This window comes from Apodemus sylvaticus, chromosome 4 (assembly GCF_947179515.1).
Source record: "Apodemus sylvaticus chromosome 4, mApoSyl1.1, whole genome shotgun sequence".
Classification (NCBI taxonomy): Eukaryota; Metazoa; Chordata; class Mammalia; order Rodentia; family Muridae; genus Apodemus; species Apodemus sylvaticus.
Genome location: NC_067475.1, coordinates 91,542,269 through 91,568,819, shown reverse-complemented (window position 1 = coordinate 91,568,819; position 26,551 = coordinate 91,542,269). Strand labels below are relative to the sequence as shown.

General features: G+C 34.9%; 1 protein-coding gene across 3 annotated transcripts in view; it reads left to right on the top strand.

Moving 5' to 3' along the window:
- Fstl5 (follistatin like 5) overlaps positions 1-26,551 on the top strand; it is a 585,582-nt gene that overhangs the window by 297,639 nt on the left and 261,392 nt on the right. For all 3 annotated transcript variants that reach the window (XM_052180341.1, XM_052180340.1, XM_052180339.1), the window contains exon 5: positions 4,905-5,025. In XM_052180341.1, coding sequence (XP_052036301.1) covers positions 4,905-5,025 — 121 coding nt within the window. The remainder of the gene's footprint in view (positions 1-4,904; positions 5,026-26,551) is intronic.

Here is a 26,551-nt window from a genome sequence, read left to right as displayed (position 1 = left end):
GGTCAGAGTTTTTACTGTGGGATAACAACTTGATCCCTCCACTTGATGCCATTCCTTTCTACTAGAGGTGAAATCTGCAAGTTCCCTCTCCCCAATGTAGGGCATTTAATCTAAGGGCCCTCCCTTTGAGTCCTGATATTCTTTTTACCTCCCAGGTCTCTGGTTTATTCTAGAGAGTCCATCCCCCATCCTACCTCCTGAGGTTGCCTGTTTCCATCCTCTCTGCTAGCCCTCAAGACTTCAGCTCTGTTACCTCCCTCCACCTCTAATACCTGATCATGTTCTCCTCTTCCCCTCCATGTCTCCTTTCCCACCCAGGTTCATTCCTTCCTCTCCCTAACCCTGCCCCTGTGATTGCTTTCTTCTCCCTCCCAAATGGGATTGAGGTATCCTCATTTGGGCCCTTCAGCTTGTTACCCATATTGAATTCTGTATATTATATAGTAGGTCTTCTGTACTTTTTTGATTAATCCACTTATTAGTGAGTTCATTCCATGCATGTTGTTTAGACTGCATGGGATGCAGGAGGAAATGCAGGTGGCTGAGGAAAAGGACTCCAATGAAAGGTCTAAGTTTCCTCACTCGGGATGAAATTTTCTAGTTCAATCCATTTGTCTGCAAAACTCATGATGTCCTCATTCTTAATACTGAATAGTATTCCATTGTGTCAATGAACCACATTTTTTGTATCCATTCTTCTGTTGTGGGACATCTGGGTTTTTTCCAGCTTCTGGCTATCACAAATAAGGCCAGTATGACCATTCTGAAAAACATGCCCTGTGGCATGGTGGGGTATCTTTTCGGTATATTCCCAAGTGTGGTACAGTTATTGTCTTCAGGAAGATCTATTTCCAATTTTCTGAGGAATCTCTAGATTGATTACCAGAGGGGTTTTACAAGTTTGCAATCCCATCAGCAATAGAAAAGTGTTCCTCTTTCTCCACATCCTTGTCAACATGTACTGTCACTTGAGGTCTTTGTGAGAGGGTACAGATCACTAAGCAAGATGAGCATTGTAAGAAAAGTATCTGAGCAAACAAGAGAACGCAGGGCACTAAGCAATATTTCTGCCAGGCCTCTGTTTCACATGGAGCCTCCAGGTTCTTCCATGAATTTCTGCATTGACTTTCTGTAATGACAGACTGTATGGAAGTGGAGGTCTAAACTGGTTTTGGTCACATTTTTTTTAATCATAGCAATGGAAAGCAAATTTTAAGAGTCAACTATTAGATTTATTCTGTTATTTCCATCAGTTCTGCAAATCTCTTTCTTCATTTTAATCATATGTTTGTAAAATGATCTTTCAAATGAGAGAACAGAAGGGGGAACTTAATTACAAACTACAGTTGTACTCTACTCATTTTGAAACTTTCATTTTGATGATCCTTTTTACATGTTTTGTTGCCTTCCTCTTATGTATCTATTTAATGATCACGTACTCAACAAAAGTAGAGGCCTGAGGTATCTACCAGAAACAGTGTAGACTAGATTATAAATCAGTCCTACCAGGGTTATAAAGCTTAGGGTTATAAAGTTTGTCACCAGGGAGAATCACAAAGTCCTATCCAAAAGCACTGGCCTGAGCACAGGGGTCATTGTATATTAATGTTGCTGGATTTTATAATGACAAGCTTAGCCCTGAAATACAAAGCAATTTCTGAACTTACACATCTATTCTATTACATGGCAGACAGAGCCACTCATAAAATTGTAGTAGCTAACATTAAAAGAGAGATGGTCCAGTTTGTGCCTTGATAACTAAGGCTAGCACTAATCCTGGGGAGGCCTGTGGGCTTCTAACTCATCTGTCCTCTTTCCTTAGATGTATGTCAGGCCAACACCTCAACTTCCATTAAACTGAAATATCACTTTGCTGGTGCAAATCTCTTTTCACCCAACATAGATCTAGACTGCTCTGGAGACAAGGTTCTTTGAGTTTTGCTTTGTGTTCTGTTTAACCATGTATAAATACAATAGTATTTATAGACTGGGTACTTCACTGACTGTCAGGGCCAGCTTGATTCCAACGGCTTCATCCAATCCATCAGCATGCTGCAACAGTCGAACTGCCTTATCCTACACTGTGTTTTCATGCTAGGCCTGGCACTGAATTCTGTGTTAAGGACTTTGCTGTCTCTCTCTCTCGAACAAAGGAGCACCCTTTCCAATGATGCATTGCTTGAAATTTGGAGATGATTAAAGTGAGCAAGTCTTTCCTCTTGACTAGAATGGGACCTTGCTTTATGGCCATGCTAACGTGTCAACTCTGTTCCCAAAATTCCATTATTTTGTGACTGCTTTCCATGGTTTGTGTGAATATGTTTTATTGCAAAGTGATTTTTCCAATTAATGTTTTCCTAGGTATACATCTTTGTGATATTCTTTCTATTATCTTGCTCTGCTTTCAGTTACAGACTTTTTAAAATCTATCTTATCATATGCTGTATATCAAACTGTGGATCAGTGGCTGAAAATACAAGGCAGTTAGAAACTAATCCCTCTGTAAGTGACTAAAGAAGAAGAGGAAGGAGAAAGGCTTATTTAGAAGAGAGAAAAAGAATCTGGACCAGATATAAGACAATATTAAAACATTGAATTATCTCTGAATGATGGCATTGCTTATAAAATTCTGTGGGCTTTTCATGTAGATTCAAGATTCACACTGTTATAGACCATCATTATAGCAGCATGAGCTAAACCATCATAATTCAAATGATATAAAACAAAACACACCAGACAAGCAAGTACCAAAAAGCTGGAAATTCATTTTCTAGGCCTAAAAATGAATCTAATGTTAGCAGCAGATTAGAAAAAGGAATAAGGCATAGAATAATAAAAAAAATCACCTCTTTACTTGACTTATCCATTTATAGATTTATGTGTGACATAGCAGTTACTACTATTGAAATGTCTGATGAAGTCTGGTGTTTCTGTGTCCTACATGCTATCCTAACTTCAGCAACTGGAGTGTTCAGGAAAAATTACAATGAGGTACAATTAGAGGCACTGCCAACACCCAGCCCCAAGCAAAAGCATTATATGCAGTCTCATCAATAACAGATGGATAATGACTGAGGAATCTTTGCTTCTAAGTGGAAAAGAAAGACTTGATTTTCCCAAGAGGCTTATAGCACTGATGGCTTCAGCCATTAGGTATTATTGTTAATCCCAGCAGCTAGAATGTGCATAGCATATGGTGTAATACTCATCATCAACAACATCAATTTCTAAGAATGTTAAGAATTATAAACCTATGTTTTTCCTACTTCTATTTGGGAAATACCAGCTTAACCAACAATAAAAATTAATGCTTTCAACAATAACATATTTGATAAAATGTAAAATTCAAGTGAAGGTCTGAAGCTTAAGAATGGCTATTCTGATGTTATAAAAGTTCTCTTAGATGCAGATCGTGGGCGTGGTTTATTTCTATATTGCATTTTTCAATTTTCTAGTTATTTATAATATAATTTAATAAAATAAATAAATATATTAGGGAGGTCCAATTTGGCAGCTAGTGTGTTGTCATTGGATGTCACTCCATAGGTATTTAGTATATGTTGATCCTATCTTCAGAAAAAGTCCATAAGTCATTCATATTACTTTTAATTTTGGCCACCAAACCTTTAATACATGGGTATCCCATAAACAGTTAAAATATAGATTGAAACCATCAGAAGATCCTCAGAATGGTATCAGCAATTACCTTATTTAGCAACATCTAGGTGAAATGCTATGTTTTACAAAAAGAAAGACAAACACTTATGAATTCAAAACACACCAAAGTTGGTACTTGAAACCTAGCATGTAGTTATCTAATGATAAACATTAGATAAAGATCAATTACTTTTTAATGCTAAATGATCATTTTTGAGAACATACTACATGGCTTGATTATACTTGACTACTTCTATATGAATGGAGGTATAATATTTGTATCTATTTTCTAATTGAGTCATATGAATTGACTTGTAATAAATTAAACAACTATAAAGTGACATTGGTAGGACCCAAATACACAGCTGGTGACTACAGATGTTATGTATTCTGATTATACTACATAGACTTTAAAATAACAACAATGCATCCCAAAGCTGAGCTACAAGCAGTAGGAATGGCTGCATCTGTATACTGTAGAATATTAAAGGACTGGGGAATTGTGGGCATAGCAATGCTACTGCATACCATGGATAGGAGTGTCTGTTAAATTGTGTGAGCTCTGCTTTCTGACAAGCAATAGTCAAAATCAGCAGAGTATAAAAATGTTGAAGCTCGGTCTATGGGAGCAGAATGACGGTGATGGTTTGCCTCACCATGCTTGAATAGACTTGCTATCAATCGGTGCATTAATTCTGTCTGCCTCCTGGAAACAGTCATTTGCTTAATAGTTCTTTTGTGAGCAGGGAGTCTGGCCCAATCTCAAATGAGTCATCCCCCAGCTACAGAGGAGTTTAGGCATGAGGGGAAAAAATCTAACTTATTTTTCACAAATAATATGAGGAAGGAAATAGTCACAGCATGCTGCACTTTTCAAGACAGGGTGGAGCGGTGTTTTCTTCTGACACAGGTCAATGACGCACAGAACCTGGTTTTCCTGTGCAGGTATCTCCCTGAGTTGGTATAAATGAAGAAAACAATTCAAACCAAGAGAAAACATGCAGATTTGTCAGGTTATATTGTGATGCTTTTCATTAGAAAATTTTGAAAAATTCTAAAAATCTATCATTACATTGTCATTATAGTGGTTGAAAAAAATAAATTTTCAATTTCATGTTTAATATTGCTTTCTTTGCTGTTCTTCATATTTAAAATAATCTATTCTATTACCTATAATTCTATAATTAATTGTATTATATAGAAACATCAAGACAAGGATATAAACATTTCTTTGTTTTGATTGTCAGGTGATTAAACAGGAGGAATTGAACAAGGACCTTTCTGACTGTACTTTGTATGATCTGCTCAAGTATGACGACTTCAATGCTGACAAGCACCTGGCTCTCGAAGAATTCTATAGAGCATTTCGTGAGTGCAGACTCTATCTCATTTTGCTCTTTTTTTCTTCCTGATGCTTTATACAATATGGCTTGTAAGCTTAATCCTAAGTGCAAGCTGTTTCTTAGAAGAAGTTTTATAACAGAGAGAATTTAAGGTTTTGGCTCCTCCAGTATGTAGACAAAGCTAGGCGGTTGAACATTTCAGAAAGAACTCTGTAGACAGGATCTCTCTTCCACTGGGTATCCCATGTCTTATTGACTTTGGTGTGAGAGGCAGTTTACAATGCTGTCTTAGAGGCTCCTCTCTAGGAGAAACACTGATCCGTCATCATCACACATCAGGAGCAATTTAATTACTTGTGCAGTGACATTTACAACATCATTACAAAAGCAAAAATGAATTAACAGATGAAGTTTCTGTACATTCCAGAAACTATGGCACTTAAGGACTTTTTTCTTCCATTGCAATAAGACATTATATTCATGCTAAGGGACTCTAGAACAATTTATATTTGTTTGAGCCATTTAAAGGTACCTTAAAATAACAAACTGTGTTTTCCCTATAAAACAAAATATGAAGATTTAGTCAATATAATACATAAAGAGAACAGACTACAAAGCCACAGAAAAACAATGAAATAATCAAGATCTATGCTCAAGAGAAGAGCGAACGAAACAGAGAAACAAATGTGGCTACTTGCAAAGCAGTAAAGAAGCATATCATGCATTCTATTGAGCCCATGAAAAACAAAAACCTAAGACAGAAAGCTGGATTACAGATAGACAGGTGGCCTTTGCAAATGTGTGTGGGGTGTGTGTGTGGGGTGTGTGTGTGTGTGTGTATGTGTGTGTGTGTGTAAAAACATGTTTTTAATGTAAAAGACATGACTTTGAATGTTTTAATATTACAAATGATTGACTGTGAAGTTACTTAAAAATATAATTTCTTTAGGTTAGAGAGATGCCTCTGTATTTAAGACCACGTAATGCTTTTACAGAGAACCTGGTTCGGTTCAGAGCGTATGTGTTAGATTTCACCATGGGATCTACTGTTATCTTTTGGGCTTTGCATCAACAGCCACATACATGGAATACTCACATATATAATACACATATTCACAAATAAGAAAAATATTGCTGGAAACTATACATTTTATGATCAGTATAAATAGTCTTAGGATTTAATCAAATTTCATGGTCTCTTATATGAGTAAGTGAAATATTTATGGGAAAAATGACTCAGTAAGTTGCTGGTCCCTTAAAAGGTATTTACAAAACAAAAATAGGGCAATGGCAGAAGCTCCAATGAATAAGATTAATCATAGAGTTTAAGGAAAACTGCTGGTTATAGTATCAAGCCTATGGCAAATTTGTTATTTTTAACTGTGCATTTTACACTAATCCTCACCTTATACACCAGGCACTCTTTTGGGATCTCAAGAAATAAGAAGAGAAAAAAATAATGGCTCATTAAGGAAAAATATGTACATATAATTTTATATAAAACCTGCAATACCTATTAATTGACAATACCATACAAGGCAGAATGTTATAAAAACATAAGTTAAAACAATGAGGGAGATTATCATCTGTGCTTTGGTGGAGAGGGTCTTTACAAAGATTATAGCAGCAGAACTTCTTGGCTTAAGTGGCTTTAATCTTCTAGAGATCAAAGAGCAGAGAATAGAATGACATAATCAAGCCAGGTGCCTGTGATTTGAAAGTATTTAAAAAAAAAACAAAACTAGTCCAACATGAGTTCTATCTGAAGTTCTACTAAAACAGCTGAGTTTTCTATTAGTAACTAATTTCACAAATTATATGTTAATGTCCCCAGTTTATACTAAGAAATCATGGAGTAAATAAATGTGGGTGTGTAATCTGTAGCATTAGCTGTAAATAATTGTGTGATATACTGTTTATAAAGCATTTGGAAGAATGGTAAAACATATTTGTTTTGTTAATGGTGAAATAGTGGGAAAAAAATCAAAGGTAAGTGTGAAGAGTATGTTATTTTATGCTAGTTAGCTTATGAGTAGTCTTTGCAAGTATCTCTGTGCCAGCAGTTAAGAATTTTGCCTACATTATCACAGTTTGCTTGTCTCATAGGGAAATTATACCATGTTTTCAAACATGATTTGGTGCTGATGTGTAGTAACATTGTTCTGATAAATGATATTTTACAATTAAAAATCAATATCCAGTGAAACTCAAACACAACAAAACATCATTGTATGGTCACAAAGATAATTTATCCAAGGAACTACCTAATTTTCAGAAGAAACGTTATGTGGTTTATTTACTCTTAGACTGTAACACAAACATAATTTAATGAAAATCATTTACTGTACATGCAATTAGCTTAATGATTACTATACTATTTCTGCACTTAGGTCAGAGTTAAGGATAACATAAGGGTCTACATATTCAATATTTGAGACATAAATACTGCAAAATCCTGTTACCTTTCACATCTGAAAGAAACATTAAGTCTCCTGTCAGATGATGTGTACCCTTAAAGTGGCCAAAAGTTTCTTTGAGAATGAGAAATGAGCTGTATTTAGGTAAACTAGCACTATGCTTCCCAGATAAAATAATATGATTTGTAAGGTTAAATGTGAATTGCACAAAATTATACAACTATGAGTTAAATCTGTAGCAAAAAGTAAATTTGAATAATCCAAGAAATGACTAAAATCTTCAGATATTTAATTTTAGGAAAAGTGTTCAAGCCAATGTCTCTTTGGTAATTGTTTTATTATTTTCATATATGTGAGTATGTTGTGTGTATGGTATTGTTTTTTGGGGGGAGAGTGCTCAGAGGTATCCATGTAGGATGCCAAAGGTCATCTTTGCATTGCTAGTTCACACCTTACACCTATACATGTTTTCTAGGGCACAACTCAGGTTGTACAGCTTACATCTTCAAATGACAAATGGCTTTGCTGGTTGAGATATTTCACTGGCCTGTGTACTTCTGAGAGATTTTTGTAGTCCAATTTTATATAAGCCTTCATCATATCAATGCAAACATTTTAAATTTGTTAGTATTTTATAGGATTCAACCTCCAAAGGCACATTTAACTAGTATTTATTTGTTCAAAATGATAACAAGAGGAGAAAGAACTTTCATTAATGTTTTCTGTACATTTTTATTTTTGAGAGAATGAGATTCTAAGCATTAAATGGCCTCTTGAAGTTTTTACATTGGATTTGACAAATAATAGCTTTGGACATCCTCATATTCCTCTCTCTCTCTCTCTCTCTCTCTCTCTCTCTCTCTCTCTCTCTCTCTCTCTCTCTCTCTCTCCTCTGTGTGTATGTATGTGTGTGTCATTTGTCTCTGTCTCTTGGTCACACACACATCCATGTGTGTAAGATGGTCTTGTAAACTCACCTACTGATAATTAGTACAGAGGCTTTTACCACAAAAATTTGGATTAATACAATAAAACTTGTAAAGAAAAAAAAAAGAATTCAAAGAAATCCATGAATTCATTGTTTCTAATGGCTGAATAGTACTCTATTGTGTATATATACCACATTTTTTGTATTCATTCTTCCATTGAGGGATACCTGGGTTCTTTCCAGCTTCTGGCTATTATAAATAGGGCTGCTAAGAACATAGTGGAGCACATATCCTTATGCTGGGGATTCCTCTGGGTATATGCCCAGGAGTGGTATAGAAGGATCTTCCGTAAGTGACTACCCAGTTTTCTGAGGAAGCACCAGACTGATTTCCAGAGTGGTTGTACCAATTTGCAACCTCACCAGCAGTAGGAGTGTTCCTCTTTCTCCACATCCTTGCCAAAACCTGCTGTCTCCTGAATTTTTAATCTTAGCCATTCTGACTGCTGTAAGGTGAAATCTCAGGGTTGTTTTGATTTGCATTTCCATAATCCATTAGAAACAATGAATCCATAAAATTCTTAGACAAATGGATGGATCTGGAGAACATCATACTAAGTGAGGTAACCCAGTGTCAAAGATCAATCATATTATGTACTCACTAATAAGTGTATATTAGGTGAGAAAATTGGAATACCCAAAACATAATCCACACATCAAATGATATACAAGAAGAATGGACGAGTGGCCCCTGGTTCTGGAAAGACTCAGTGTAGCAGTATAGGGCAAAACCAGAACAAGGAAGTGGGAACGGGTGGATGGGAGAAAGGGGGGAAGAAGGCTTATGGGACTTTCAGGGAGTGGGAGGGCCAGAAAAGGGGAAATCATTTGAAATGTAAATAAAAACTATATCGAATAAATAAATAAATAAGAAATCTATGATTCTCCTAGTGACAAAAATACTTATTTGAATAGATTACATACCAACTATGAACCTATTTAAAATGATTGTTTGATAGCTTTTTTATTTCTCCTTCTTAAAATTGATAAATATTATTAGAAATTGAAAATGATAAAATAGCTACTTAAAGGTATAAAAATATGCATGGTTGTAGTAAACACTTTCAATGGATTTGGATTTCATAATGATAAGAATTCTCTTCCTAAGAAATCACAATCACTACTAAAATATGACTTAACAGAACTATTTAATACCTACATATGAAAGGATTGATATCACATAACCTTGTTATATGCTGAAGAATTCCTTTAGGTTTGACTTCTTGAGTTCTTTGTATATATTGGATATTAGCCCTCTATCAGATGTAGGGTTGGTAAAGATCTTTTCCCAATTTGTTGGTTGCCATTTTGTCGTATTGACAGTATCCTCTGTCTTACAGAATCCTTGTAATTTTATGAGGTCCCCTGGTCTTCATCTTAGAGCATAAACTATTGGTGTTCTGTTCAGGAAACTTTCTCCTGTGTCCATGTGCTCCAGGTTCTTCCCAAGTTTCTTTTCTATTAGTTTCAGTGTATCTGGTTTTATGTGGAGGTCCATGATCCACTTGGACTTGAGCTTTGTACAAGAAAGTAAGAATGGATTGATGTTTCAATCTATATATGTTCTTAGAGATTATTCCATTTCTTGTGAGCAGCATGTAGTTTTGACTTTTCTTCTTTTTTCTTTTTCTTTTGGAAGGGTGACATTTAGTAACTGTTGATTAATTGAAAAATGTAATCCATTTATATTTTATTGTGATCTAGCAACCTTATATTACTGTTTGTAAGCATACCTTAGCATCAGTAATAGTGTCAGACCTTGGGGCCTCCCCCTGAGCTGGATCTCAATTTGGGCCTTTCACTGGACATCCTCAGTCCCTTCTCCATTTTTGTCCCTGCAGTTCTTTCAGATAGGAACAATTCTGTATCAGAGTTTTTGAATGTGGGATGGTAACCGCATCCCTCCACGTCAGCATATCTGGTTTTATGTGGAGGTCCTTGATCCACTTAGACTTGAGCTTTGTACAGGGAGACAAGAATGAGTCAATTTGTATTCTTCTACGTATTGACTACCAGTAGAACCAGCACCATTTGTTGAAGATTGGACATAGTACTCCTGATAATCCAGTTATACCACTCCTGGGAACATACCCAGGGATTCTCCAGCATGTAATAAGGACACATGCTCTACTATGTTCATATAAGCCTTATTTATAATAATAAGAAGCTGGAAAGAACCTATATGTCCTTCAACTGAGGAATGGATACAGAAAATGTGGTTCAATTACACAATGGAATACTACTCAGCTATTAAAAACAGTGAATTCATGAAATTCTTAGGCAAATGGATCGAACTAGAAAATATCCTGAGTGAGGTAACCTAATAATAAAAGAATTCACATGGTGTGAACTTGTTGATAAGTGAATTTTAGCCCAAAATCTTGGAATTCCCAAGATACAATTGACAGACTACATGAAGCTGAAGAAGAAGGAAGACCAAAGTGTGGATACTTTGGTTCTTCTTAGATGGGGGATCAAAATACCCATGGCTCACAGCCAACCAATGGACTGAGAATAGGGTCTCTAATGGAGGAGCTAGAGAAAGGACCCAAGGAGCTGAAGAGGTTTGCAGCCCCATAGGAGCAACAATAATGTGTACCAACCAGTACCCCCCATAGCTCCCAGGGACTAAACCACCAACCAAAGAGCAAACAGGGAGGGACCCATGGCACCAGCTACATATGTAGCAGAGGATGGCCTTTTCAGACTTGGGGGTTCATGAGCAGGAGGAAGGGGGGATGGGATAGGAGGTTTTCAGTGGGGAAACAAGGAAAGGGGACAACATTTGAAATGTAAATAAAGCAAATACCTAATAATTTTTTTTAAAAAACTCTATGCCATAGAACTACGCTTCAATTCAATTTTCTCCGCAGCTTTTCTTTTTTTTATTACATGGTGACAGCTGGGGCTTTTTCCTGAAGTGGTACTTCTGGGGGCATTAACAGATGCTGCTGCAGCTTGGCACCAAGAGCTTAGCATTTAAAAAAATTATATTAGTGGCATCATGTAGAGTATAGTAAGTTAATATATTTATACAGTGTGTAATCATCGAATACTAGTAGTTGACTTTTTCCTCTCCTTGAATATGTAAAAAAATATATGGGTGTAATGATTATTTATGCATAAAGAGAAAACAATATTTCAGTTGTTATATTCAGTAATATTCTCTGCTCACATCAGAGTGGCTAATATTTCTCTCTGTATCATCCCTTTCTGTTCAAAGCCTTTGATCTTCTCTTTTAGTTATTTGCAAAATAAACCATCAGCAATGGGTAGTTTTGAAATATAATCATGTCTTGTGCTGTAGCACACTAGGATGTTTCTAGTTGTCTGAATATGAATTTAAGCAAATATTTTGGTTGTCTATAAGATACTGTAAGCTTTATATTGATAAAAATATTTTCAGAAAATCAGAAAATTATGCCAAATAAACATGTAAATTTATCCTTTCAATGAGTTTTTTCTGTAACTTGTACAGACATTTAAATAATCTAGTCATAAGTTTTGCTTTATAAAACATGTTATAGAACAATTCATATTTCAACCAAACATTTTATGACTATTAGAGTAGAAATAATTTGCAATGTGCCAAAATAAAATGAGTTCTTAACAGTCCTTTATGAGGTACTTACACTACTGAGGCAAAAATAAATTAACTACTTGAAGTTCTAAACTTTAAATTTTCTCTTGGTGATGAAAATGTAGCTTGAAATAATATCAAATTAGGCTAAGTGAAAACACTGAAGGTATAAGCTAGTAATAATGGTGTACATTGTATATATAAAATAGTGTTTGATTAAATTAACTTTACTAGAATTATTTTATTAAAAACAAATATCTTTCTCATAATTCCATCATTACTAGTATATATTAACACTTTAGGCCAATATTAAGTTTTTACCTGTATTCAGTATGATTATAGACACATTTTCTGTATATGTAACATTTTTTATTAAATCTTATTAAATGCACTAGTCTTTCTTCTAACCCTTTAGACACTTTGTCATGCTATTGAAAAGTAAAATTACATATTCTTATACCTGTTATGTATGTTTAAGCAACAGGCAGAAGTGTTATAAGTACCATTGCTTATAAAGAATCATTGTCATCCTGCACTGCAATTGAAGAGCATTAATTTAATATCACAACTGAAAAAAAAAGGTTTAAGTTGGCAGAGAATCCTTTTTTTCTGTGCTCAAAATTGTATAAGTTGCACTTGTAGAAAACAGCACCAGCAAAAGATGTTAATGTCTGCTCAGGCTGTCTCCTTAGTCTGTGTTTTCAATCATTTTGGATATAATCCCTGTCAATATTAGCTGCTGTGTTTCATCAGAAGCAAAATAGTTAAATGTATGCCTTTCTGTGATCCAGGTATTTAACAGTATTCTCAATCTCACATTTTTGTGAGTTAAAAAGAATCCTATTTATCTGGAAGTTCTCAAAATAATGTTCACATTTATCATTCCTTTGATACCGTATTCTGGAGCCAAAGTTTTCAACACAATAATGGGCCCTTCCTGTTTCTAAAAACAACATCACTTTCCTATCACAGAACAGCTTCTTGGGAATGATTCTGACTATGAAACACAATTTTACATACACCAATACTGAAGCCTCAGTGTTAGCATAAAAGACTGTGTTATTTATTTCAAAAATGGAATAAAATACATTGACACATTTTACTAAATGCTAATCTGACCTTGTAGGCTGAAATCGTGCGTGGGGTCTTGCTAACACGCACAGGAAAATCATGGCTGCAGCTTTATAACTACCATAGGGAATGAATAGTTCATGCTGGCTTATGTGCTGCTGGAGGCTCACTTACTCCCTCCGTCATTTGAGTGGTACACAAGAGCACAGGATGCTCTCACGCCCATCTTCACCATCTGTTTACTCCTGAAATTCCTTGGGATTCACTTTCAATCTGCTGTGTCCTCTTCATCATTCATCACAAATGTTTGTGGGCATAAAGGAATATTTATATATAGACAAATGAAAATGTATTGGCATTTTCCCAAAGCTGTAAGTGATGTGTTTTAATAGATTTTCATATTTCAGGTTTTACTTTGCCAAAAATACCTACCTGTTCTCTCTTACAAGTTTTAGGTCATTGAAAATATTTTTTTAAGGTAAAAATCATTTATCACTGGACATGATGAAATAGTAATTGCTTCATTTTATATGATTGTTCGGCTGGAAAGATCAGACATAAGGGCAGAGTTATTCACAACCATGTGCTTAAAACTCAGGAAGCTTCAATCCTCACATGCTCAGCATGGCAAAAATAATTCCCCTATTTCTGTTCCTGCCTTTCACCATGTTACAGAACAACTGATGGGGAGAGGACAATAAAATGTTTGATTTATCACTACTGTTGGGGGATGGGGAATGAAAGTCCAGATGATAGACTAACCTAGGTACTGTTTATATCCTTGCTGAGTGGACATGGAGGGAAGAGGCACGGCTTAGACTTACTTAAATATGACAAAGCTAAGGGGTAGCACTGCTCTGCTACTATCTAAGTGAGAGGCAAGTGAGTGAGTGTGTGTGGTGTGTGTGTGTGTGCGCACATGTGTGTGCGTGCGTGCACCTCCAGTGTTTGGTTTTGAAGAGAAGCTTCTCAATGTCATGGATGCTTCATGATATTCTTGGGACTGACTTCTGAGAATTTTTAATACATTATCAGATGACCTATCAAAAATCTGGAAAAAAAAGTTTGTTATACATGATCTATAGTAAGTATAGCAATATTACCTGAAGGTAACATCATACTAAATTTATATTGTCAGAGTTCTAAAATCTGTTTTAAATGCACATATGATATTTGAAATGACATCACTGAACACTGTACACCTGCACCATTCCACTTATAAAATATTTCTTATTAAAAACTGTTACAGAGCCTAAAATTAACTTCATTATGTAGTTCTGTAGGAAAGCATTCAGAGGGTATACGTCACTGAACCTTATATATAGGATGTTGGAAATTGTTTCCTTTGCCATTGGAAACTGAGTTCAAGCTCAAGCACAAATAAATGCTTTGAGATATATATATATATATATATATATATATATATATATATATATATATATATATATATATATATATTCCTTTGGGAGTTTCTACAAGCTTTGTCACAAAAATAATTCAACTAATCAACATTATTATCCTTCGATGTGTTTCTCATTGGCTTTGCCTTTAAAATGTTTGCTTATAAACCATAGTAAGGATTGCCCTGATCCTCATCTGACTTGAACCTGGGCAGGTCTTTGCATGCTGCCATAGTCTCTGTGAGTTCATATTGCTTCAGGCCCATTGTGTCTGGAGGTAACAATATTTATTTAGCTTCCAAAATTTTGTACTTTGACAGTCTTCAAAGCATGAAAAAGATGCCTTTATGTTAGAAAGCAGGAAATGAGTTAAATTTCAAGATCTTCACTCAGATTTTTAAAACAATTTAAGAAGTACAGTGCATACTGTATGGTCAGTAATCCTATGTGATTATTCACATATGAAATAATAAAAATTTAATAGAAATTTTAAATCTCTTTTTTCTTCTCTATTTTAACTGCTTATGTCACCAATGGTTGTTTAGAAAAGCAGGTGTATAGACAGTTCCCTTATGGAAGGAAATTGTATGTATTTTCTCTATGAAAATTGCTATAGAGTATGACTTTAGACTTATAGGTTATATAAGAGCCATAGGGTGAAGTTAACCCTCTATCTGGTTTTATAAATAAAGCTTTATTAGACCCTACACACACAAAAAAAAAGATATGGGTGAGATTCAAAAACTGTCTACTTAATTGAATGTCCTACTTAAGAACTCATTTTTATTCACATCTTTACTACCTGATTATGATTTATATATATTTTCTGCAGTGTACTTGTTAGAGGGGGATGTCTCATAACTCCTGGTCTTATTTCAGAACTCCAAGCTTACTCCAAGCTTGTTCTGTAAGCTGCAGATGTCTAAACTTCAGCACTGTGCTTCTCTCCAGATGATAATTTCTCAATGGATTTCTAATAGTTTGGGCATCGAACCCTCTTGGAATCAGTGAACCTTGTGATGTTCACTCTTTCCTCTGTTCTACATTTAGCATTTCACATCCTCATAGCCTACATTTAGCATTTCACATCCTCATAGACATGTGAAATTGTACATGTTTTTCTTGTTGTTGTTCTTTTTAATATATAGTCTTAAAATACTCAGGTTTATTTCCAGGAATACATATTTCTCTCCTTTCTTGTTCAAGTTTGCAAAAATAAGTCATGTTACAAAAAGAAACCACTACTATGTTTTTATTCATAGCCCTTCTTTTCTATGTTCTTTGCTGTGACTAAGATTAAGAGCCTAGTAGTAAACAAGAATGAGAAGGAATATAATCCACCAAAATCACATTTTAATACCATAAAAATAGTTAATTTTCTATTACAGCAAATATTAAAGACTCCCTGTGAAATTACATGATCCACAGCACAGATTGAAACTGACCACACTTTCGTAAACATCAAGCTAGTTCATCAGGCTCTTGAATCAAAAAATGAGTCAGGTGAATAGAAAGAACTTGAAAAGTTGGCTCCCTTAATTTATTTAATTATGCATGTCATTGCTGTTTTGTCTGAAAAGCATAGCTTGTATCTGCTTACACTTGCAGAAACACAGATAATTTGCACTTAATCTAAACTAGAATAGACATCTTAACCTGTAATTCTTAATTTCTCCCTCCCCCTATATCCCTCCATCTCTTTCTTTCTTCCCTCCCCTGCCCTGTGTATGTGTGTGTGTGTGTGTGTGTGTGTGTGTGTGTGTGTGTGTGTGTGTGTTTCTAGATAAATTTAGAATCAACATGGTGGTAACTAATATCTTATACTGTGAAAGTGTCAGGAATTCAGAAAATTTGTTATGTAATATCAATCTGACTAGATATTTATGCTCAAAAAATATAATATCTGATAAGGAAAATATTGTACATTTGATTTTTATTAGTGATTTTAAATAATCACAATCTGATGTTGGCAGAATTAAAATCTCTTCCATTTTAAATGCAGTGTTAATGTAATTATTTCATAAAATAAGTAGATTTCAGGTCATTTATTAAGTACAATATTTATTTTATTTTATTTTATTATTTATCATCAAATCAATAAATGATGGTAGTATTCATTCGGTATTTTATTCTAATGATGAATGTTTTCTTTTACAATTTCACTAAAGAACAATAATGAAATGTTTGAGTTTATGGAATTTTAGAATTACTTTTCTTAAACATATTAATGGTCATATTAATGCATTAGTACACTGAATTTTATCAATAAATTGTTTTTCAGCATAATATTTCTAAATTAATCACATGACATAATCTATTATTTAAATGCTGTTCTTTCATTTAAATAACATTTTATATAGACTATTTTGGTGTATATAATTAGACTAAACTATTTTAGTTTTTTCTAGTACTCATTTCTCAAATTATAATAAAAATTTCAAGCTAGAATTGTCTCCTTATACTTATTTATAGAACCAGGAGCCATATAAATAATGGTCAATAATCAATAATTCAAAATAAAAATACTAGAATATAAAGTTTGCAAAATCACAATCTGCCTTTTGGAGACGCCCATCCTGAGGCCATGTAGGTAGATTTAAAGAGCTATCCTAGAAGTGAAAGAGCTTATATTGAACTGACAACATGGAAATTTCTATCACCTTTGTCTATTAACCATAAAATCAACATGCTCCAAATTAAACTTCAGTTGAAGACATCTACTGTATATTTAAGGAAATATCATTCTACACAAATCCCTGAAAATTGAAATTGGATTCATCTCATTCTTATCGAATGCATATAAGCAAAGTTCTATGGACAGGACTTACGACTGTGTTACCAGGTGTTCTTAGTGTGCTTTATATGGGTTTTAGTTAGGCTAACACTATTTTCTCTCTGATTTTTTCTAAAACCTCTTCATTTAAAACTTTTATGATTTTACTCCTTTTCAAATCTTAACCCTTCAATGGTATTCCATTCTTTTTATTTTTCATAGCAAAATACATTTTACTGAGGAATTCATAAGTTCCTTTTTTTTGTGAAATTATTTCCACATTTATACCTGCTTTTTCTGGGCATCATTTCTAATTGTAAGGTCTTTACTATATCTGGTGGTAATTTATTTTTTCATTGCTTATACTTTGATTACCTCTCTCTTTTACAGAAGTTTGTCTAGCTTTTGGACTAATAGCTACTATGAATTTTCATTTTCATAGATGTGTACAATATTGCAATATTGTTAATTCCTTGATGCCCACAATTTGGTTTGTATACCTAATCTAGTTTTCTTAAAGTCATTTCCTATTCAGATAAGATGTAGTACAAATTCAATATTCATTTCCTTACATTTCTGCTTGTTAATTTACTAAAAAACATATATTTTATTTGTTGAAGCAAGATCACAACTAATTGAGACTGGATTACAACTCTATATATGACAGCATGTAGCATCTTTGAATTCCTGATTCTCCCACTTCAGTCTTCTAAGTACTGGGATTACAGCTATGTATATAACAAATCACTAGAAGATTTTATTAGTACTAGAGATTGAACTGTTGGTTATGACAGGTGAGCGCTCCAATATTGAGTTATTTATTGAAATAACTTCTATTTTTTGAAAGTGTGGAACTGTGATAGACAGAGTGCTATCAGTGCCCATTGGACACTAGACCTGTGTGCTCCCTTTGAACTATACTCCCAGTTCAAGAATTTGCTTTTTACTTTAAAATATATTTCATATATATTTAGAGAGAGAGAGAGAGAGAGAGAGAGAGAGAGAGAGAGAGAGAGAGAGTGACAGATGAGTTTGTGTGCGTGTGTTCTTACTTTTGTGGCACACACGTGTACATTTGTACATAGTTGCTTTTACATAGGGTCCTAAATTCTCTATAGGTTGATGCAGCGTGTTTGCAGTGCCTCTCTCTCAGCTTTCCGTATGCTGCAGTTACAGATAAGCTACTATACTCCCCATCATTATGTGGGTGCTGGAGATCTGAACACTGGTTTTAGCTTTCCAGTTGAGTCCTTTGTCAACTAGCTTCCTTTTGTGCATTTGATGGAACAATATTTAAAAATAAAAGGCAGCAAATAATATCACAATATCTAATATCTACACTGTCCTATGGATATTACACGATCTCAAAGCTCTTTGTTCTTGACCCTTACTATCTTAGAGGAGAGTCCTGAGAGAACAACTGACTGCTTACTTTTCTTCCCTGTATCATAGCATGATGGTATTTCAGTCAAACTCAGTAATCAGCATTATTAGTGGAAATGTATTAACTTTCCAAATACATTGCTTATTATTCCAGACTTCGGTTTAGATATTTTTTAGTTTAGTACTAAGAGAGATTATTTAATTTAATGTATGTATATAACAGATATTTTGTCGAGTAGGTTCATGTAAAGATGTATTCTTTCATTTCTTTGCAAATTAAACAGCAAAAGTACATTAAAATGTACACACTAAATATGAACATAGATTGCCATTTAAGAATTGTGATTTCTGGCTTGGTCATTGGATAACTGGGCATTGCTGAATTCTGTTCTTACAAATTATATTCTTTCTAAGAAATAACGATGTTTGCTCCTGCTAATGAATGGAAATAATATTCTAAAAAACTACTTGAAATTCTTACTATATTTAATACAGACATCTTTTAACAGTAGCTAGTAAAGGTCCAAAATCTTCCATGGTAAAGTAGTGGCCCAGAAGGATTAACATAACTCCATGACATGTATCCAGCGACATTTAGCATATCTTATTTTAATAAGTAATCAATCATGCATTATGAGAAATGCCATTTAAAAATTGTTTGTCTAAGAGTGTCATTCAATCTATTTAAAGGAATAAAATCTGTGGGAAGGATTAAAATGGAAATTGTCTGGAACTTTAGATGGAGAAAATAGCTCTTTAAGTGCCACAGGGTTAATTCTGCATGTAGATGGATCAGCAGTGTCATTATAAGGATATAGATCATTGCAATTTACATACATCAGAATATTTAAGGTGCTGGGGACATACAGTCAGGGAACATCCCTTCAAATGAAAGAAGGAGACAAAGTAAACGTGAGTTGAATATCAAAGGCAATCATCTACAGAGTAGGAGATATTTGTAACTCAGATTTCTATATCTAAAACAGCCTTTGAATCAGCAGTCTGAAAAGATTTACACAACCCATCTATTCACTTTGATTCAAATCCATGTTGCGAATTCATTAAAGTTAATGACAAATGTTGAATAGGATTCATCATTAAAACAAATAGATGTAAGTGGTTTTTGCTAAAGAAGAAAGAATTTGGTGAAGGAAAATGTTTGCATTTGCATTTAATTTCCCAGCTGTGTTTTAGTAGCTTTGAAAGAATGAAAATAGAGTAATATTAACATTTCTGGGAACTAATCCCAGACATCCACATATTCCTTAAGGCAAGGAAATAGAAGCTAGTCATGTCATTAGGAGAAATGAAATGAAAAAGAAATACATTTTAAAAGTCTTTTCATCTATATTTGCATCCGTATTATACATAAAATAAGACACTATCTCTCCTTAATTATAATGAAATTTGCTAGATATACTTTGTGTCTTTAAAAAGAACAGAATTACTTTGACCCCTGGCTCATTCTTTCTTTAAATATTTATTTATTATTATATGTAAGTACACTGTAGCTGTCTTCAGCACCTCAGAAGAGGGCATAAGATTTCTTTACACATGGTTATGAGCCACCATGTGGTTGCTGGGACTTGAACTCAGGACCTCTGTAAGAGCAGCCAGTGCCCTTAACCGCTAAGCGATCTCTCCAGCCCCCCTGGTTCATTCTTACACGAATACCTGGCTATGATCTTTCCAAAAAACTTGAAACATACTGTAACATCACTCTTCTAGAATCTTTACAAAAACAGGGATAATGAAGTATTTCTATCCAATGCCCCTACTACAAAGAAAAGCATGCCAACGTGTGAAGACTTCTCATTTGCTAATTTTTACTCCATTCTTTCTAACATAACAGAACTTTTCTCTTACTTCTGATGTCAAGTTTCTCAAAATATGTAGAGCTTAGTGAGTTTGGAGATGAGCACAAATGCAGAATTAATAACATGATGAATGTCATAAGTATTTACTACATATAGGAAGTATTTCTCCTGTGCACTTTATTACTAATTTATATTGGCTGAAACTATCAAAAATGAGGACATTTTGTAGAATCCCACCCACTAGATAGACTGAGGTAGAGGAAACACAAGCACTATGAGCTTCTTTTTTTTTTCAGTTTCGTTATAATTCTTTCTTTCTTCCTTCCTTCCTTCCTTCCTTCCTTCCTTCCTTCCTTCCTTCCTTCCTTCCTTTCTTTCTTTCTTTCTTTCTTTCTTTCTTTCTTTCTTTCTTTCTTTCTTTCTTTCTTTCTTTCTTTCTTTCTTTCTTTCTCTCCAGATTTTATTCACTACCCCCAAGCCAACTCTCTGACTGATCCACATCCCACATCCCTGTCTCCATGAGAATAACCCAACTCCCAAACCTCACCCCACCTGAAATCTAAGCTCCCTGGGCCCTCCAATCTCCTGAGGGTTAGGTACATCATCTCTAAATGAACACAGACCAGTCCTCTGCTGTATATGTGTTGGGGCCCCCATATCAGCTGCCTGGCTGGTGGTTCAGTGTTTGAGAACTCTTGAGGGGTCTAGATTATTTGAGAATGATGGTCCTCCTACAGGGTCATCCTCTGTCTCTTCAGCTTCTTAATGAATTCATCTATTGCTTATGTACCTCATCAGATGCTCCCATCTCAAAAAGTACCTTTTAAATGACTGATATGACTTAGCGGTTAAGCTGCTTTCCAAGATGCAGAAGGCCATGCACTGAACCCCAGTATTAAAAAATTTATATATATTGTAAACAATTCACAACATTATGGAGCTATGCGTTTGCAATTCTTTTTGTCAAACTCTAAACAATGTTTATTTTATACACCTGAATGGAGGACGCTGGCTAATTGCATTCAGATGAATGAGGATGTTTCTGCTTCAAGAACACAATTCACACTGGATTTCAATCTGCAATTTAAATATTTGATCAGGATTTCCCACATTCCACACACACTCAATCCTTCCACATTCCATGTTTTAAAATAACTAATCAGGTGAAAATTCTTTGTTTAACTCTGTACCCCATTTTTAATACGGTTATTTGGTTTTCTGGGGTCTAACTTCTTGAGTTCTTTGTATATATTGGATATAAGCCCTCTGTCTGATGTAGGGTTGGTGAAGATCTTTTCCCAATTTGTTGGTTGCTAATTTGTCCTTTTGATGGTTTCCTTTGCCTTACAGAAACTTTGTAATTTTATGAGGTCCCATTTGTCAATTCTTGATCTTAGAGCATACGCTATTGGTGATCTGTTCAGAAACTTTCCCCCTGTACTGATGTCATCAAGGGTCTTCCCCAGTTTCTTTTCTATTAGCTTCAGAGTGTCTGGCTTTATGTGTAGGTCCTTGATCCATTTGGAGTTGAGCTTAGTACAAGGAGACAAGGAAGGATCAATTCGCATTCTTCTGCATGCTGACCTCTAGTTGAACCAGCACCATTTGTTGAAAAGGCTATCTTTTTTCCATTGGATGTTTTCAGCCCCTTTGTTAAGGATCAAGTGGCCATAGGTGTGTGGGTTCATTTCCGGATCTTCAGTCTGTTCCATTGATCTACCTGCCTGTCATTGTACCAATACCATGCAGTTTTTAACACTATTGCTCTGTAGTATTGCTTGAGGTCAGAGATACTGATTCCGCCAGAATTTATTTTGTTGTTGAGGATAGTTTTAGCTATCCTGGGTTTTTTGTTATTCCAGATGAATTTGTGAATTGTGGAGAAGCATCTTAAAAAATGCTCAACTTCATTAGTCATTAGGGAAATGCAAATCAAAACAACCCTGAGATTTCACCTTACACCAGTCAGAATGGCTAAGATTAAAAATTCAGGAGACAGCAGGTATTGACAAGGATATGGAAAAAGAGGAACACTCCTCTACTGTTGGTGGGGTTGCAAATTGGTACAACCACTCTGGAAATCAATCAGGCGGTTCCTCAGAAAACTGGGCACCTCACTTCCAGAAGATCCTGCTATACCACTCCTGGTCATATACCCAGAGGATTCCCCATCATGTAATAAGGATACATGCTCACTATGTTCATAGCAGCCCTATTTATAATATCCAGAAGCTGGAAAGAACCTAGGTATCCCTCAACAGAAGAATGGATGCAAAAAATGTGGTATATATACACAATGGAGTACTAGTCAGCCATTAGAAACAATGAATTCATGAAATTCTTAGGCAAATGGATGGAGCTGGAGAACATCATACTAAAAGATGCTCCCACATATAACATACATGCTCCATTATGTTTATAGCAGCCTTATTTATAACAGCCAGAAGCTGGAAAGAACCCAGATGTCCTTCAACAAAGGAATGGATACAAATAAATGTGGTACATCTACATAATGTTGTACTATATACTACTCAGCTATTGAAAACAATGACTTCATGGAATTCTTAGGCAAATGTTTGGATTTGGAAAATGTCATCCTGAGTGAGGTAACCCAGTAACAAAACAACACACATGATATGTACTCACTGATAAGTGGATATTAGCCCAAAAGCTCTGAACACCCAAAATACAATTCACAGATCACATGAAGCTCCAGAAGAAGAAAGATTAAAGTGTGGATGCTTTGATCCTTCATAAAAGGGGAAACAAAACACTCATGGGACAAAATATGAAGACAAAGTGTGGATCAGAGACTGAAGTACAGGCCATTCAGAGACTGTCCTACCTGGGGATCTATCCCATATACAGTCACCAAACCCAGACAGTTTTGAAAGGGCATGCTGACAGGAGCCTGATATGGCTGTCTCCTAAGAGGCTCTGCCATACTCTGACAAATACAGAGGCAGATGCTCACAGCTAACCATTAGACTGAGCATGGGGTCCCCAATGGATGAGTTGGAGAAAGGACTGAAGGAGCTGAAGGGGTTTGCAACTCCATAGGAAAAACTACAGTAACAATCAATTAGACTCCACAGAGTTCCTGGGGACTAAACCACCAATCAAAGAATACACATGAAGAGACACATGAAGAGCTGCATATGTAGCAGAGGATGGGCCTGTAAGGCTTCTATGGGAGGAAGGCCCTTGGTCCGGTGAAGGCTTAAGGCCAGGGCAAGGAGGCTTGAGTGAGTGGGTGGGTGGGGCAACACCCTCATAGAAACAGGGAAAGAGGGGATTGGATATGGGCTTCCTGGTGGTTAAACTGGGAAAGGGGATAACATTTGAAATGTAAGTAAATAATAGCCAGAAGCTGGAAAGAACCCAGATGCCCCTCAAAGGAGGAATGGATACAGAAAATGTGGTATATTTACACAATGGAATACTACTCAGCAATTAGAAACAATGAATTCACAAAATTTTTAGGCAAATGGTTTGATCTGGAAAATATCATCCTAAGTGAGGTAACCCAATCACAAAATAATACACATGGAATGCAATCTCTGATAAGTGGATATTAATTAGCCTAGAAGCCCTGAATACCCAAGGCACAAATTGCATAACAAATGACTCCCATGAAGAAGTATGGAGAGGGTCCTGTTCCTGGAAAGGATTGATCTAGCATGGGAAGGGAATATAAGGACTGAGAAAAAGGAGGGAGGTGATTGGAGAAGGGATGGAGAGAAGAAGTTTTATGGGACATATGGGGAGGGGGGATCCGGGAAAGGGGAAATCATTTGGAATGTAAACAAAGAATATAGAAAATAAAAATATTAAAAAAAGAAAAAAAGAGAGAAAAGAAAGACAGAAAGGAGGAAAGAAAGAAAGCCCAAGTCAAAAAAGGAAGAAAAAGAAAAAGAAAAGGAAAGGAAAGGAAAGGAAAGGAAAGGAAAGGAAAGAAATAAAGAAAAATTAAATGAACCAAAATATATTTGTGCAAGTGATTCTGCAAAAGTTTGATAGGAGCACTTATGGTTAGAAAGAATTGTGTTGACCATTGACTGTCTTTTAGACAACTGGGTAATCCACTGTGGATCAGTGAAGTTGGATCCTTTTCTTCAGTCCAAGTCACAAAGTAATTCATCATGAACAGTGAGGTACAATTGTGAAGCCATTAAGGAAAACATGTATAATGATAATGTTTATAACCTTCAGCTTCTGAATGAAAAAAACATACTTTTCTAAAACTCATGAACTGTGTTCTTGGCATTGTCATCACAACTGTTTGAAAATTACATTTATATATATATATATATATATATAGATAGATATAGATATAGATATAGATATAGATATAGATATAGATATAGATATAGATATAGATATAGATATAGATATATATTGACCAATCAACCCAGAGAAAAACAGCCAAATATCTTACATACATCCAAGATATGCAAGTATAGTGAGAACATGAAAACTAATTAAGCATCTTTAAGGAGGTCCAATTCAAAATCTAAATTCTTTACCACTTGCACCTGCTATGATTGCTGTAATCAAACCACAGAAAATAATTTGGCAAGCCTGCAGTGACACAGAGCCTCAAGTCCTTTGCTGCTGGTAAACTGAAGCAGACCGTTCAGTGGAGAAATGTTTGGTGGCTGCTCAAACCCTTCAACCATTACCATTTGGCAAACCTTCTACTCTTTTTATACTCCTCAGGAATTGATGACAAATACTCAAACATTTCTTTTTATTAAAGTTCATAGCAGGCCGATTCAAAAAGATGGAAATATTCCAACTGTTCACCTACAACAGAGTACACAATGTAACTTCAGGATATAAATGTAATGACATGAATCCAGTGATCAATGAATAGAATAACAATTCATGCTACAACTTACTTCATCTTACAAAGCACTGTGATGTGAAAATAATGACAAGAAGATCTTTTACTAAATGTGAATTATTTTGATCAGGCTCTTAAATAGAATGAGAAATTTGATGTGTGCCTCTCAGGTGCTTGAGAAGTTGGATCAGATCAAAATGCTTATTATACAGTGTTCTCCTAAGTCATAATAAGGTTGGAAACTCTAGACAGATGGGTTTGTACACCTTGTGTATGCACAGAGTACAATGAAGTGGACACTGTAACATAGTAAACTTTATGTTTTGCGAATTATGATTATGTTATTTAAAAGGTTCCATAAAATAATGCTTTTGTATAGAAATTTCATGGTATTTATATTTTTCTTCAGCTTTCCTTGCATTTATAAAACTGAAAAAGAGAGTATATGAAAATTAATTTAAATATGTTTCTTGTAAGTAAATATAGAACATGACTTTAGTATATGATTGATGTGATAATGATACATTTATTTAGTTTGTGATGGAATCAAATGCACACTTTAAATCACAAAATATCATACCTCAAATAGCCACACTTCAAATATTTCATGTTTATGTATGGCTTTTGCCTGTTCTGACATGTATGTTAGCAACTCAGTGAACTATCTGTGGTCATCTTGTTATGAGTAACCATTTTCTTTATAGACATTTTTTTGTGAGGAAACTTTTACACATGGTAAGGGCAAGTCAGTCTTTTATTGCAGAAAATAACTAGGAGTTTTCTCAAGCAAACAATTCTATTTCTGATAAAAGTAGTTTCAGTTTTTGTCTATTATATTGACTTATAAAATAATAATAAGCCCTATGGTGTAAACAGAGTTCCCATTGCTCTTTGTAGTGCCATAAACGCCTCTCAACAAAACCAAGTGCTTCTTGGAATGAAATAGATAGTGGCACTGCCAACAATAGGGTCAATAATGTATGTGTGGTAGAGGGCTTAAACAGTCAATTGTTATTTGTAAATGATGTAGCTGCTAATATACACAGCCAAAAGATATTAGTGCAAAATGATTATGATAAAATGGCTGCTGTTTTCAGGGATGGAAAAAAAGAAATATTTCTATTTCTGATGTGAACATTAGAAAACAGTATAAGAGATGGCAATGTCTGTATTGAGATGATAATTAACTAACTTCAATTAAATTTCATTAAACTGATAAGTAAAAGTTGTATGTAATGGAAATTATGGAAGCATATTTCTAAATATTAGGAATAAT